We start from the raw sequence: 10,768 nt of genomic DNA on the forward strand, positions 1-10,768 counted from the left end.
GGGCTGTGTGCTGACTGCTGACCACCACATGGGGGCACTGGGGGCTGTGTGCTGACCACCACATGGGGGCACCAGAGTCTGTGTGCTGACCACTGGCCACCACATGGGGGCACCTGGGAGCTGTGTGCTGATCACTATGGGGGGGTTGCGGTTTGTGGTAACCACTGACCACCAGTACAAGGGGCTCCCAGGGAAGCTGTGTGCTGACCGCCTCACCCTCTACAGACACACACTCTCTTCTCGCTCCTGGGCCTGCACCTGGCCTACGTGACCAGCATGGGCAAGCTCAGGGGTGTGCTGGCATTGGAGGAGGTGAGCAGGCTGTGGGGGGAGAGGGGCGTGACCCCCACTAGAGGCCGACCCACATAACTTAGGCCAGGGCGGGGATTCAGGGTGCAGGGTGACCTTGGTCAGGGTGAGGACCCAGTGTGCAGGGTAACGGACTTTCTCTCCCTACCACCAGCTCCAGAAGGCCATTGAGGGCCACACCAAGTCTGGGGTACAACTACGCCCCCCCCTTGCCAGCTTCCGGAACACAACCTCAACTCGAAAGAGTGTCGTGGGCCCGCCCCCTCCTGCAGAGGGCTGGATCCTGCCTGAGAGTGGACCTGAGGCCCCCCGAGCGGGAGCTCCCACACCCCCAGAGTCGCCCGTTCCCTCACCCTCACCAGAGCCCCCTCCCACCCTTGGTGCTGAGGGGGAACTGGAGGAACTGGAGCTGGAGGAGGGTCCGGGGCCAGAGGAGGGGCTGGCCGACATCCTACAGGGGCCCAGCCTGCGGTCCACAGACGTGGAAGATGAGGATGAGGTCATGCTCTGAGCCCGGGACTTGCTGTGAGGACTGTGGGCCCTTCAGGGAGCTGTTAGAGGGGCGGCGATAGTCAGGGGTAGAATTAAGCAGGGAATACCAGGTCATGGCTTCAGCCCTGCCCTCCTCACACACACATGGGGGTCTTGACTCCAGCAAAGGGCTCCATTCTCCATGGTGCTTCCTGAGGCTTCTGCCCCCCCCCCCCCCACCGCCGCCCACAGCCCCCATGACTCCTCTCGGCACCTACCTGACTGTGGCTCCCTATAGTCCAGTCCACAGGGTGCGTAAAAGAAGGTCCCCATACAGTACGTCCAGGCCTCTGGGATGGACAGCCCAGAATGCCCTGCAACAGGATTCCCATGTCAGAATTCCTGCAGACCCCACCCTCCCCCACTGCCATCCCAGGTCAGGGCCATAACTGGGGAGTCCACAGCCAGGCAGCCCCTCTCTGTCCTGTTTGACCAAGAGAAAGACTGCTGAGGCCCCAAGGGCAGGGAGGGAAGGTGCCTAATTGCCCAGTGTCCAAACCACCCAGACGTCATGGAGCCCCTGTGGGGGACCCCCCAGTATTCATCATCTGCCTCATTTGCTGGTAAGTCATGGCAACCCTGAATGTGTCAGAGAACTATGTCCCATAGGGTCATCAATGGTCATCTTTTTGGAAGATCACCAGGACTTTCTTCTGAGGTACCTTTGGGTAGACGGGAATCTCTGCCTTTCAGTCATCAGTCAAGCAGGGACTCCCCACCGTCAGCCGCGTTGGACAGTCACCAGTCATGTACTTGACCACGACTCTGTCTCTGGACCACCTCCTCCCAGCCCTCTTCTGGCGGGAGGGGCAGGCTTGGGAGTTTGGTCAGGATGGGGGGGCTGGGTCACAGCCTCCTCCCACAGTCCTCGCTTCCCCTGCCCCCATGCCCAGGCACCTCTGTCCCCAAATGAGGCACGCAAAGCCAGAGAATGCCACCACGTTGTTTAATGTCATGAATACAGCTGGCAACCCTTCCAACATCACCACCCCCTGCCCCCCCCCAGCCAGGAGAGGCCGGCCAGGACAGGGGCCTGCAAGGGTGTCAGCCCCCACCCGTGTGTACATAATCTAGGGTATTTATATATATTTATATAGACTTCTATCTGTCATATGTGTCACAGAATCTCTCTTGGGCCTGGGTGGGAATGTGGCCCGTGTTAAGAAGACATATGAAGGCCGGTTGTAAAAGTGGATGTTCCCCAGACCTGGAAGACCGAATGAGGGAGGTAGAGGTGGGGGAGGTGGGCCAAGAAACGCGTCCCAAGACCCCTCCTTAGCACAAGGATCAGAAGGTGGGGAGGGCAGGAATAGAAGATTTGGACTTTCTTTTAATCAAGTGAATCAATGGAAAGTGCAACCCCTCCTCCCCGCCCCCACAAAGAAAATAAATTAGCAAGAGCTTCATTCATAAGAATATAAAAACAGCCCCGCCCAGGACTGCTGTAAAACGTGCGGCACAGCTTCACCCCAAAGGAAAGCAGCCCCCCACCCCGACAGCCATCCTGCACATGCCTCCCTGCCCCAGAAGTATAAGCAAGCCTCATGATCTGCCCAAGCACCAGCGGGCACCGCACTCCGAAGAGTCCAGAAGGTCCAGCTAGCTCTTGCCCAGTCCCCAGCCCCCGGCGAGGCCAGCTCAGTCAGGACGCAGACCCCACAGTGAGGGGCAGTGGCCGGGAACACCGAGCCCCACTCCCATCTGTCCTGCTGGGGGCCACCTGCTTCTTGGGGAAGGGAGGGCTGGCAGACACAGCTTCAGCCCCTTCCCCAGCCCCCCAGCCCCTGAGCTAGTGTGGCTGTGTGGTGACACACCCACTGTGAATGGTGGGGGCACAGGGCGGGGGAGGTGGCGAGGTGAAGACAGAAAAGGGATGCACTGGACAGGGGTAAGGGCAGCAGAAGCCCCCGGTGGGGGTCAATGGCCAGAGTGAGCAAGCTGATGGCTCCCCGGAGCCCCTAGAAGTGGGCCAGCCATCAAATAAGCCCCGCCCTGCCTCCCCTGTCCTGGTTGTGTGTGGAGGGGCGGGCGGGGAGTGGGTCACAGAAAACTGAGGCTTCTCATTCCAAACAAACATAAGTGTGGGTCCTGGGAGGGGGCACACATGAGGGACAGACATCGGGAGGGGGGGTGTCTCTGGAAGGGAGGAAGTGGTCATGAAGCTCTTGGGGTGGAGGGTCCACCACAGCCAAGTGTGTCTCCTGCCGCTGAGGTCTGTGTGGAAGTGCTGGGACGTCGGAGCCCTGGGGAGCTCTGGTGGGGGGCAGGAGGAGCCAAGGACATACCACTTCTGGGGACACATCCTGGCACACTGACTCTGCCCTCCACATCACTCCTCCCTGAGTCCCCACGAAGTTATAAAAATGTAGAAAAGACAAAGAGAAAAGTGTAAACAGCTCCAGAGAGTTGGGGGTGGGGGGGTGGAGGGGGGAACACCGTCGTCATGCTTAGCCCTGGCTGGGACACATGTGTTCCATGCCAACAAAGCCAGGGTTCCCAGAGGAGAGCGGGAGATAGGAGAGCAGGTAGCTGGCTGGGAGTCTTTGAAGACCCATGTGACTGTCCTATCCCTGCAGGTCCCACTGCCAGGCCTTGTTGCCCCGAGCCCCCTGTTCAGAGACCATTGTGGCCAAGGGCAGGCTTGTCCTGAGGGACAACCCCCTGAGCCGGGTCACAGCCAGAGACAAGGCCAAGACTGGAAAAGCGAGGAAGAGGAAGAGGAGGTGTTGGGCAGCTGCAGGCAGTCAGTGCGGTCGGTGCGCTGGAAGACTCGATGGGCAAAGGCCCACCCGCCGGCCTGAGACCAGGGGCCCATGGACACAAGCGAAGGTCACTCATGCCATGGTCTGGGCCTTGGTTCACGCTCTCCAAGTGGCACGGCCCCCTGCCCTGTCCATGCTGCAGGGGTGGTGATGGGTGAGCCGTGCCCAGGCAGGACAGGCTGACGGGGGGACTAGTTGTTGGCCTCGCCCTCTTCCTCGTCGAAGGACTGCACCCCTGAGGAAGTGACATCAGACACCTTCCGGCTGAGGGCAGTGGACACCTCAGGGTCCTCCCTTGGGGACAGCGACTCCAGGTCCCGGCATCCTGCATCCTCCTCTTCCTCCAGGGCCAACGGCCTCTTCTCCTCAGTCTCCTGCTGCTGTTCTTCCTCCACAGGGACCGGGGCCAGCTCGACGACACCTCTGCCAGGAGCCCAGTCAGTGTCCACTCCCAGGAACGGGGGTGGCTCCTGGGTAGGGCAGCCCAAGGTGGGGTGAGGGGGCCCCATCTCGTGCAAGCTGGGCTGCGAGTCATTGAAGGCGGGGCCGAGGTAGGAGCCTGTGGCTGGAGAAGCCATGAGGGACTGGTCACTAGCTTCCCAGGCGTCCGAAGAGCCCAGACAGTACATGCCCTGGGATACGTAGGAGTGAGGCCAGCCGTCCATGGGGGCCTGAGTCAGGGCATCTGCAAAGAGATCGGGGGTTAGTTTCAGATCAGCAGCCGGGTGCACAGGTGAAGTGGGGGCTGAGAGAGGGGAAGGGGGCTCAGGGTCCTCTGGGTTGCGATATGGGACTGGCCCTCACCCTGGCTCTCCATTAACTCCTGGTAGTTGTCGCTGTAGTCGCAGCCCAGTGGTTCCTGGGTAGAATTGACACTTATGTCTTCACCGTCCATAGAAGACCAGGCCATAAGCGTGGCCTCAGAAATGGCGAACTGTTCCATGACCCCTAGAGGAAGAGATGCAGGACAGTCATGTGGTGGTCACTTTCCTAGGAGTCACATTGAAGGACATGGAAAGGATGTGAAAAGCATTTAATAATCGATTCTAACTCTCCCAACATACTGAGTCCTGGCATGGCTAATCAAGGTCAGAGGTTCAAACCCGTCAGCTGCTCCTCGGAAACCCTACACAGGGTCGTTATGAGTTGGAAGCAATTTGTCAGCACTGCATAACAACTACATCACATCCCAATGTCTATCAATTCCAACGTGCAGCCTCTATAGACATGACTCCTGTCTCTTAGTCCTTCTCTGTCTCTGGAATCCCGTAGGCGTCACACACACAGCAGAGCTCCACCTGCAGTGGTCACTTGTCAGCCGCAATGGCTACCTGCCAGTGGCCGCTGTAGTGGACAGCAGAGCCTTTGTTTATGCCTCGACACGAGGTCAGATTTATGATGCCCAGGGGGACAAGCAAAGAGTCCTGGTCACACAGCGAGTGAGGTTGGACTGCTAAGAGCAAGGTCGGTGGTTCAAACCCACCAGTCAGCTGACAGGAGAAAGACGAGGCTGGCTGCTCCTATAAGGATTTAGTCTCAGAAACCCTAAGGAGCAGTTTTTCTCTGCCCTGCAGGGTCACTGTGAGTTGGCATGCACTTGATAGCAGTAGGCAGGACGTTCTGGGAAAAGAGTTGGGGGCATCCTGGTGTGAACTCCTAAAGGAGGTCATCTTGGGACATTTTTAGGAATGGTATAGCTCTTAACTGGTTAGTCAAGGACCCAAAGCTCTAGGTTAGAGTTTCAAGATCAGTGGAGAACCTCACAGGAGCATCGTGAGTCTATGGATTCACAAGGAGCTGAAGCTGAAAATTCAAGGACTGCAAGAAGGAGGGACAGACTTGGGGATCCCTATTCTAGTCAGGGGCCCCATGGGCACAGCAGTGGAAGCACGTGGCTGCTAACCAAAAGGGTTGACAGTTTCAACTCTCCGGCTGTTTGTTGGGAGAAGGATGTGGCAGTCCGCGACCATAAAGATTTGTTGTGGTGGTGGTGTGTCCGCGAGTTGGTTCCAACTCATGGTGACCTGTACAGAGCTTCTGAGCGTGGTCTGAACCTCTGATCTTGTATCTTACACAGCTATAGCCCTGGAGACCCTAGGAGACAATTCTACTGTGTTCTCTAGGGTCACTGTGAGTCCAAATCAGCTCTACAGCAGAGGGTCATTCTAGGTGGAGTCAGGGGGAAGCTGATCCCTGCTTACCCTGTCCCCAAATTGTTTTTCTCCCTCCCCATTGATGTTTCTCCCACCACCCACACAATGTCACCTCCCCCTTCTCCCCAGGGCTACCACCCTTCCGTGGTGCCACTAGAGCCCACCACCCTTGTGAGGACCTTGTGTGCCCATCATTGTACCTAGACCACCCCTCTAGAACTAAGCCTCTCCTGGAGCCCTTATCTCTCAGGTCTCTCATCTTCCAGTGGTGGTCATAAACACTAAGGCCAACACTGTGCTAATGGGCAGGGGCTAGAAGTCATTCCCATGATCCTCCTCTCTTTGCCTAAGAGGAACAGGGAGCAGCAGAGCCTTTGGAGCCCAAGGCCTTGTCTGTCTCCTTTACTGGGAGAGTACAGGTGGACCATCTCACCAGGTAGGATGGAAGATACCTGGGCCAGGTGACCTTCTCATCACATTCCAGTGGAGCTGATAATGAGTTAGACACTCACCAAAATAACAAACTAAATGGTGGGAGTAAGACTGTCTGGGAAATGTAGGCTAACCTCACCATGGTCAATCATGGTTGGGGGGTCAATCTCTGGTCACCCCCAAACTGTGTCCTTCAAGGGATCTGGCAGAAGTACCTGCTAGGAAGCGCGCCTCCTTCTCGCCATCACTGAGGTCGGAATAGGCATCGGTGTCCCTACGTACCGCCTCGTGGCTGTGTTGAGGTTGGAGGGCTGGGGCCTTCCCCCAGCCCTGCCACTCGATCATGTGCGCCACCCGGCCCTGCCCCATGGCTGTGGGCTTTGTCACGTGGTCCTTCATGCTTCTCGAGATCCCTATGGGTGCACACCATCTGGAATAGCTCACAATACCCACACCAGAACCTCCCACCCCATCACCACCGAGGCCCTACCCTCCCAGGGAGCAGACATTCCCTAAGTTTCCGTATCTGAGGGCAGCTCAGGGATGGGAGGAGGTTTGGAGGGAAGGACACATGTGAGCCTTGAGGTGCTCTGTGAGCTCGGGCACCCCAGGGCGAAGGCTTACCTGAGAAGGAAGACTTGGCCAAGGCCCCGATGCCATAGGCATTGGAATTTCGTTTGAGCTTCGGGAGGATAGAAGTGGTGTCCTCCATGGAGAGCTGGTGAGGGGTGGGGAGAAGACAGAGGAGTAAGAGGGCACAGGGCACTTTATATACTGGGGAGGCGGGGGAGTCCATGCTTACAGCTGAAGGAAAGGGGTCAGGGCAAGCAAGTGCTAAGAGCTCAACACAGGTTCAAGTGTCCTGAACAGGAGGACTGGAGACTGTGAGGCGCACTGTTCTAGGACGGTGAAGGGGACTTGGCGGGAACTGGGGGCTAGGGCTGCACTCACATTGATGGCGTCCCAGGAGAATTCTGTCCGGGTTTGCTGTGGGGATGGAGGACAAGGCTGTGGGTGTCCTGGCACTTCCCACCTCCCTTGAAGGGTTTCCTCAAGGTGTGAAGGAGAGGTGCCTTCCCGAGAGCCGCAGGGATGGGGTCTCGGTGGGATGTTTGGGGGAAATGGGAGAATGTTCTCTGAAGGTGTCAGTGCACACATGGAGGATCAGAAGCCCTAGCTAACCATGCTTAAGTGCTCTGCTGCTAACTGAAAGGTTGGAGGTTCGAGCCCACCCCTTGGCTTTGCCAGAGATTGGCTCCTATACAGATGAGAGCCTAGGAAACCCTGCTAGGCAGTTCTGCTCTGTCATGTAAGGACACTGAGTCAGAATCAACTCAACACATAACAACAGCTGGAGGGCTGGGCAGCTAGAGACTCGGCCTGCTAACCACGCAGGAGCCTGGGGTCTCTGAAGGTCTCTGGGGAGGGCTGTGAGGTGGGGCTTACTTCAGTGGAGGGTCGGTGGAGGCTGCTCCCCTGTAGCGAGCTGGTACTGTCCATGGGGATCTGGTCTACGTCTTTCCAATCCACAGCGATCACCTCATTCCCTGAAGGGCACGAGAGTCAGCTACCTGCCCACCTGTCGGCCCTCCCAGGCCAATCCCCGACAACACTACCACTGCTGCTTCTGAAAAACGCATTTCCCTTCCCACCCCTCCTATCCCCACAATTTTCATGGGAGAAGTAACAATGCAAAGCCAAGACATTGTTTTCACGCAACTCAGGCGCATCCAGAAGCGTTTTCTGGGGCCTTTGTTCCTTGTTAAAGAGAGGGGCAGCGGTTGGGTTGGGTCTCAGCAGGGAAACAATTCTCCCTTCTGTCCTGTAGCTGGAGCAGCGTTTTTCTCCTGGTTTCTACAGCTAGGATAAGCACTCGACTGCAATGCCAGTGTGAACCAGAAGGACAGCTGTTCAAATCCACCAGCCACTCTTTGGAAACCCTATATATACAGGGTCGCCTGTAGAGCACTTAACAACACAAGGTCTCTACAAGGAGAGCAGATCTCCCCTGGGAAGCTGTGCTGCTCTGTCATGGGGGCGGTGCTCTTTGCGGGGTGGGAGGAACATGTCTTCCTAGGGGGCCTTCAGAAGCCTTGGTGCATTTTTGACACTAGAAGGTACCTTGGTGGGAACGGAGGCAGGAGCTGGGAGCAAAGAGTGGGAGCCACCAGGAGCCTGAGGGCACAGAGTGGGCAGAGCCTCCCTGAGGGTGGAACCGAGACAGGCCACCAGGAACAGGAAGGAGGCAGTGTCCCCCAGGATGGGAGGGAGATTGCTGGGTTAAGGAGGTGGGCACGGGGAACAAGGGGGTTGTGTAGAAAGAGGAGTTAAAGGAGGAACTTCAAAGCCAAAACAAGGGACAAGGGGAGCTTTGTGGGGAGCTGAGGGTCCTGGGGAGACGGCAAGGAAAGTCCCCCTGGGAGTCTTGAGAGGACCCCTAGGGAGTCAAGGACCAGCCACATCAATGACTGCCTGAACCATCTGCCCTTGGAGACCCCATGCACATATGAAGTTCTAAGGTTCTGAGTCAAAGACCAGAGGGTCTTCTCTTGGGAAGTGGTACATTGAGGGCATCTTAGGTATGTAGAGGCCCTCAGCTTGCAACCAGATAGTGGATGTAAAGGAAGGGAATGGGCAGGAAAGACCCCAAAATGGGCCTCGTCCAAGGGCTGCAGGAAAGTGGGGAGAGGTGGACCACCTCACAGAGCACCTTCAGGAAGAGCTGGGGCCATGGGTGGGAGGGGAGGGGGCGGCCTGTAGTAACGGGAGGGAGCGCTGAGTCAGAGCTGGGGGCAGGGGAGGGAGGGCCCCGAGAAGGGGTGGCTGCAGGCGGAGGGGTATCCATGGAAATAAACCAGGGCTGGGAGAAACCAGCCTTCCAGGGAGCGTGTTTGTTTGTAATAATAATACGAATTATTCCCTCAGCCTGAGGTCGCAGGGGCGTGTAGGCGGGAGAAACTGGGAGTCGGAATGGGAGGCTGGGGGTCGAGAGTGAGTTGGAGTAACCAACTGAGCTGTGAGGATGTTGTGGGTGCAGGGCTGGGGGGTCAGGGTCGGAAAAGAACGATGAGGAGGCGTCCACTTCCATTCCTGTCACGGTAAACACGGAGCCGCCAGCCCGACAGGTGCCACCAGCCCAGCTCGTCCTGGGCCCACCCCCAACCCCCCTCAGCCCCGGTCCCCGCCCCTGTCCCGGGGGAGGGGGGGGACGCACGGGAACAAAGCAAGTGGGGATAAGGACGGTGGGGGACCGGAGAGAGAGATGCGATTGAGGGAGGGCGAGACCGGGAGCAGCACGGAGGCCAGGGTCTGGGAACTGGGAGAGGGGCTGCTCCGGAGACGAGGGTCGCTGGCAGGGCCGTGGCGGCGGCCTGGCGGCTGGGGAAGAGAGCAGGGAGGGGGCTGGCAGGGATGCGGAGGGACGCGAGAATGATGCTAAAGGGACTGAGGGATCCTGGCAAGATGCTGGAGGGATGCTAGGATGGAGGAGGGATGCAGGCTAGGGACCGGCCTGCGGGGCGGGGGTGCAGGGCTTCGCGGGGCGAAGCGAGGCCGCAGGCCTGGCCGGGGCGGCGGGGAGTCCGGACGGAGGTCAGATTGCGCCGCCGCCCCTGTGGTACCCACCCACGGTCCGGGAGCCGATGCAGCCCATGATCCGGGCGTCCGGGGCGCGGACGCGGGCGGGCGCGGGAGCATCGAGCGCCGCCGCCCAGCCGCTCTGCAGCGCCGCCGCGGCGTCTCGGCGCGCCCTCCCCATCCCTCCGGCCCGCCCCGGCCCTCCCCATCCCGCCGCCGGCGCCCCGCCCGGACTGCGCGCCGCTAGCCCGGGATTGGCGGAGCTGTCGCCCGCCCCGCGCCCCCCGCGTGACTCCCGTCGCGGGGACTCGGCTGAGACAGGACCCCCAGCCGCTTGGGCTCCGGTGATGAATGTGCGGGACCAGCGCCGGGGACCCCAAGAGAGAGAGAGCGGGTGGGTGACATATAACGCGGGAAGGACGCGCCCACCGGGCTGCACTCCGCAGACACTGTTCTCGCCGCATGCTGCGTGTTGCTGTGCGCGTCCGGGAGCCTCTGGACCACCAAACAGACTGCCCTGTGCGTTGTGGGTAGCTGGGGACGTTAGGATGGGCGTGTGGGAGCTCACCTAAACCCACTCCAGGCCTAATGGGTGGGGGGTGTATATTAAGGATCATTCTCTTCCAGCAGATTGGGAGGGGGCTCCACAGGCGAGATGGAGAAAGATAGGAGAGCTAAGTTACAAAGATCCAGCAGGCAAGAGGTGGAGTCCAGAAAAGTCAGTGGGAGGGAGGGCAAGCTACCGACAGCCCGGGGACTCATAGAGACCCCATGAGTGTCAGAGCAGAATTGTGCTCCACGGGGCTGTTTCAGTGGTTAAGTTTTTGGAAGTAAATCACCAAGCCTTTCTTTCAAGGTGTCTCTGGTTATACTTGAACCTCCAACCTCTTGGTTAGCAGCAGAGCACGTTTGCACCTCCAGGGTCTCCATAGAAAGAACGAGGAGACGCCTTTCTCTCTCTACCCAGCGCCCAGAGATCCCCAAGTGAGAAAGCAAGCTGCTTTG

The 10,768-nt window shown here is 58.7% G+C and overlaps 2 protein-coding genes across 2 annotated transcripts in view; one reads left to right on the plus strand and one right to left on the minus strand.

The window, feature by feature from the left end:
* The window catches only part of CLCN1 (chloride channel, voltage-sensitive 1), a 39,050-nt gene extending 38,230 nt beyond the window's left edge, over positions 1–820 (plus strand). Inside the window, exons 22-23 of the mRNA XM_006861193.1 lie at positions 226–312; positions 464–820. Of these exons, the coding sequence (XP_006861255.1) occupies positions 226–312; positions 464–820 (444 nt within the window). The remainder of the gene's footprint in view (positions 1–225; positions 313–463) is intronic.
* A 2,973-nt stretch (positions 821–3,793) lies between these two features.
* FAM131B (family with sequence similarity 131, member B) lies at positions 3,794–9,839 on the minus strand. Its single transcript, XM_006861194.1, has 7 exons — positions 9,812–9,839; positions 7,634–7,734; positions 7,139–7,174; positions 6,812–6,905; positions 6,403–6,600; positions 4,407–4,550; positions 3,794–4,287 (listed from the first exon to the last, which is right to left on the minus strand). Exons 1-7 carry the CDS (start codon positions 9,837–9,839, stop codon positions 3,794–3,796), a joined length of 1,095 nt encoding a protein of 364 aa, XP_006861256.1.
* Between the last annotated feature and the right edge of the window lie 929 nt (positions 9,840–10,768).

Source organism: Chrysochloris asiatica, unplaced genomic scaffold, assembly GCF_000296735.1.
Source record: "Chrysochloris asiatica unplaced genomic scaffold, ChrAsi1.0 scaffold00041, whole genome shotgun sequence".
Taxonomy (NCBI): Eukaryota; Metazoa; Chordata; class Mammalia; order Afrosoricida; family Chrysochloridae; genus Chrysochloris; species Chrysochloris asiatica.

Excerpts from the sequence above, each read along its gene's own strand:
- FAM131B (XM_006861194.1), bottom strand. The coding sequence starts at position 9,839 with ATGGGCTGCATCGGCTCCCGGACCGTGG. Across the intron at positions 7,735-9,811 it reads CATCGGCTCCCGGACCGTGG|GGAATGAGGTGATCGCTGTG; the intron begins GTGGGTACCACA and ends CGTGCCCTTCAG. Across the intron at positions 7,175-7,633 it reads TCCACCGACCCTCCACTGAA|CAAACCCGGACAGAATTCTC; the intron begins GTAAGCCCCACC and ends CCATCCCCACAG.